General features: G+C 60.1%; 1 protein-coding gene across 1 annotated transcript in view; it reads left to right on the top strand.

The window, feature by feature from the left end:
- Positions 1-4535, top strand: part of LOC109926008 (separin) — a gene marked incomplete at both ends in the record, with an annotated part of 20695 nt that overhangs the window by 5810 nt on the left and 10350 nt on the right. The window contains 5 exons of the mRNA XM_048593502.1: positions 82-218; positions 2610-2803; positions 3093-3362; positions 3965-4109; positions 4367-4517. Coding sequence (XP_048449459.1) covers positions 82-218; positions 2610-2803; positions 3093-3362; positions 3965-4109; positions 4367-4517 — 897 coding nt within the window. The remainder of the gene's footprint in view (positions 1-81; positions 219-2609; positions 2804-3092; positions 3363-3964; positions 4110-4366; positions 4518-4535) is intronic.

Here is a 4535-nt window from a genome sequence, read left to right as displayed (position 1 = left end):
GCCCCCCCCCCCCCCCCCCCCCCCGTCTTTCTCTCCCTCCCTCCCTGACCCCGTCTCCTTCCCTCCGTGTCTCTCCCACAGCGTTGCGCCTCTATAACTTGGCCTATGGGTTTTACTGCCGGAAGCTGTTCTCCGAGGCTGTCCAAGTGGCCGTGGTGTTCCGTGGCTCTTCCCAGCCGCCTGATCTGTTCGCCCGTTCGTCTCTCCCTCTGGATCGGGTAAGGATTCGGTAACGTGAGATCCCGGTGGCGGGGGTGTGGGGGTTGGGCGGGGGAGCGCGGTGTGACAGCTTGATACTGACGTGACTAAAGGATTGAGTTTGCCCCCTTTTTGTGCGATCGCGAGAGACGCTTGTGAAACTCCCTCCTCCACCCACCACACCTCACCTTCCCCTCCCCCCCCACCCCAACCCTCTCCTCCATGTTTCAGGTAAATGGGGGCTTTGGGGGGAGGGGGTGGGGTCTAGTTTTTAAGAAATTCGTTGACAGGGGTGGGTGTTGCTTGGCTGGTCTGGCGTTTTTATTGCTGTGTCCCGGGTTGGGGGTGTGGGGGGGGGGGGGCGGGCGCGGAGGTGGCAGCTCAGTCAACTGGGGGTCTGGAGTGAGATGTGGGCCAGACCGGAGGAGCAGACGGTAGATTCCCCACCCCACCCCTCCCAAACGAAGGACGTCAGTGACCCAGGTGGGCTCCTCTTTCCTCCCCCCAACCCCCATGTGTCTGCAGGTTGGGCATTGCCAATGGCTGCATTGGGGGTTTGGGGTGGTAGACCGGGGAGGGGGGTCATGGTCTGAAGAAGACGGGTAGGACTGAGAGCCATACAAACAGGAATCAGGTCCTTTTGATCCAACTGTCCCGGGTTTCCCCCCTCCGAGATATTCCCGTTTGGCCCCCGTCCCTCTGAACCCTTTCCCGTCTGAATCCTCGGCTAAACGTTGTCACTTGTACCTGCACTCGCCCACCGCTTCCTCTGGAGGTTCGTTCCTCCCAATGAGGAAATTGCCCCTCTGATGAGCTTCCCCACCACCACATCTACCCCCCACCCACCCACCCCTGTGACCCTGCACTTCCCAGAGCCAATCCCACCCTAACCTGCACATCCCTGGGCACAACGGGACAATTTCCCATGGAATCGGGCTTGGCCCCACGAGGCCTGGGGTGTGTGGGGCTGGAGAGGGGTTGAGGGGGGTGGGAAGAGTGTGGATCAATCCTGTCAGAGGGCTTGCACGCTAGACGGGCTGAGTGGTGTGACGGCTCCAGGAAGGTTGGCCTAACCCTGCCTTAGGATGGCCAGTCTCCCAGGTGGTGAGCAGTGGCCTTGCACCTCTGTCACATTGGGGGGAGGGGTGCTGGGGGTTTGGTGAGAGTGGAGTCTCCTGGAGCCGGTGGGGGGGTGGTGGGCACCTGTTTCTGTGGCAGGAATCTCTTTGCTCTGGGTTGGTGGGGGTGTGGGGGTGGTGTGGCAGGGGGAAAAGGAGAGCTCTCCCCATGTGGGTCAAACGCTGGAGGCTTGTGGTTGGGGAGGGCTGAATGGCCGCCTCCTGCTATCTCCTGCGTTCCTACTCCTGCTCTGTAACTCCCTCCCCCCTCCCCTCCACGGATTGGCCAGTGGCCTCCTGTCAGAGCTGGGGGCAATAATGTGAATGGTTAAAAGAGAGAGAAACATGTTCCCCAGTTGGCTGGGCTCTTGGACCCAGAACAGCGGGTAAAGCACAGATCAGGTTTGGGTACTTAGCAAAGATTACAACTTTATAACAAATAAATAGGTTCTAGTTACAGGTAAACAGCTCTTAAAATGTCAACTTATAAAGCCAGTGGTTAAAGTACCAGCCCCCACCCACTAATAAACTCCCCTTATACGCCCTTCCTAAAAATAAAACATTGGCGTGATGGATGGAAGGGAAGACTGAGAAGTTGCCCGATTATTTAGAGGGTTCACTGAGGTGATCCTTTTGGTTTGTCAGGGCTCGTTGCTCCTTGGTAGTTCTTCGCTTGCCTGCAGGATGCGCAGGGTGACTGGTACACATTGTGAAGTCGCTGACTTATCGCGGTTTTTAACAAAAGGAGGGACAGCTTACAGTAATTGACAAGGGTGGGGTGGGGGGAGGGGAAAACAACCTGTTTTCCCTAGGCCCTTGGGTTTTTTGGGGTCAAACTGCATGGGGATGGGGGTGCTGGGGTGGGGGGACGCGGGGGAAACGGTCGCCAGCTCCCCGCCCTGGAAGTCCGAAGGCTTCTGGTTGTATTGTTCGTATCCACAAGCTGCTTAGCAACCTCGGGAGTTGGGGGAAAATCACGTTGTCGTCAGCAGGCGGAGCCTCTCGATCGGGAAGTTGGTCTGTGGGCTGGCGACCCATCAGCACCTTGTAGCCGGCCGAATCTCCCCACCCACCGCCCCCGGCTCGTCTGCCGTAACAGGCAGCTGTGTAAGCACCACTTGCAATGAGTGTCGCGCATTGCTGCTTTTTTCGAACAGTGCACCAAACCCCCTTCCTCTGGACTTGTCTTTCTTTATTAAATAGAAAATATTCACTTTTTGGAAAAACCACATCAGTCCGCACTTTATGCCCAAGTGTACAGTATGTAAATCCCCACCTCCTCCTTCCCTGCAGGTGCCCAGGTTCTACAAGCTGCTGGTACAGTGCTACCGGAAGCTGGGGAGCCTGGAGAGTGCCATGGAGATCGTGGCCATGTGGCTGATGGCCCTGGGCGATCGGAAGGGTGAGGGGTTGACAGAGCCGATGGCCCTCTGGGCCTGTATCAAAGCGGACGCGGTCAAGAGCGGCGCCGAGGAGCTGCAGCTCAGGTAATCCGCGCGCTGCCCCCACCACTGCCCCTACAACCACCACCATAGCCCTGCATCCACCCACCAAACCTCCCAGCTTCCAATCTGTGAGGCTGACTCAGTCTGTCCCAGTGCTCTGTGTCTCTCTCTCTCGTGCTGTCTCTGTCTGTATGCTCCCCTCCCCCCCGCCCCCGTCTATCTCTTTCTCTCTGTGTGCCTCTCTCTGTGCGCTCGCAACCCCCTCTCACTTTCTCTCTGTGTCTCCCACCTCCCCTCATGTTATTTCTGTGTTTTCCCCCCCCAACCCCAGGACACTGAAGGACGCCCTGCAGCCGTGGGAGCTGGAGCCTGGCTCGCTCTCGACGCTGCTGCTCGAGGAGCTGAGGGCCTACAAGGGGCTACAGGGGGACACTTCCCGGGAGCGTTTCAACGTGATCTGTGACCTGCTGCAGCTGTGCTCGCCCGAGGGCCGCGAGAGCGATGGAGAGGGGGGGTCCGGGACACAGCAGCTACGGGCTGTCCAGCTGCTGGAGCTGGCTCAGATCCTGTGTTACCGGGACATGAGTCAGTACACCGAGTGGTAAGGGGATGGGGCGTCGCGGTGAGTTTGAAAACAGCCCACAACGATGGTGGGCCATGTACCCTTTCTGAAGGCAGGTGGGCTGATGGGGAGATGGGGGTGTGGGGAGTGATGGGGCATGGGGTGGGGGGTGGAGCTGGGACAGGCAGGAGGGGACCGGGAGATGAGATGGGGCGTGGGGTGGGGTGGGGGTGGAGCGGAGCTGGGACAGGGTCGGGGACCGGGAGCTGAGATGGGGCGTGGGGGAGGGGGGAGCTGGGACAGGCAGGAGGGGACCGGGAGCTGAGATGGGGTGTGGGGTGGGGGGGTGAGAGCTGGGACAGGGTCGGGGTCTGGGAGCTGAGATGGGGCATGGTGGGGGGATAGGGGAGGAGCTGGGACAGGCTGGAGGCGTGGGACAGCTTCCCCCCGCCCTCCCCCAGCTCCCGGCCTAGAGCGTGTGTGTTCTGGGTTGTATCCCAGCCCAGTGAGGGTGTGCTGACCTAACGTTTCAACTTTCTGTCCAATTTCCCTACCCCTCTACCCCCTGTCCATTTCGCACGTGATCCTCTTCCCCATCCCCACCTCTTCCTGGCCCCCTCTTCTCCTGCCCCCACCCCCAGCTCTCCGATGGACTGTGTGGAGGAAGCCCTGACCATACTGGGATCCCTGCCGGAGACAGCGGAAAACCGGGATCAGCTTCTCGATGACAAAGCCCACGCCTACCTCTGGCGATACGTGTGTGACCTGGAGGGGCGGATCCGGGAGGTGAGGTCCCCTGTCCCTGGGGTGAGGGGGGGTGCTAGTCTTAGTCTGGGGGGATACCATGTGGGCCTGGGGTGGGGAGTCCCAGCGCATAGCTGGAGAGAGGGTCCAAGTGTCTTGGGGAAACGGTCTCAGTCCCAGTCCCAGTGGGGTTTGTGGAGGTGGGTGCTGTTTTGGAGGGGGGACGCAGGGGGAGATCATGCTGGTAGATCTGACCGTCTCTTTTCCACCTCGACCCCCTGCCCAACCCTTGCCGGCAGAGTGTTGAGAGGAGTCGGAGGGTCGGCCCGGTGCCAGAGGGTGTATCAGAGCCGGAGGACGGAGAGACGAACGACCTGGACTACGAGGAGAGGCAGCACGGAGCCATGTCTGTGCACGACTGCATCGATTTCAACCTGAGCGCCGAGAACAGTGAGTCCCCAGGGGGAG

This window comes from Rhincodon typus, unplaced genomic scaffold, assembly GCF_021869965.1.
Source record: "Rhincodon typus isolate 14 unplaced genomic scaffold, sRhiTyp1.1 hic_rhity00002973, whole genome shotgun sequence".
Lineage (NCBI taxonomy): Eukaryota > Metazoa > Chordata > Chondrichthyes > Orectolobiformes > Rhincodontidae > Rhincodon > Rhincodon typus.
Note: the sequence above shows the minus strand (reverse complement) of the source record. Positions and strands in the feature narration are given on the sequence as shown.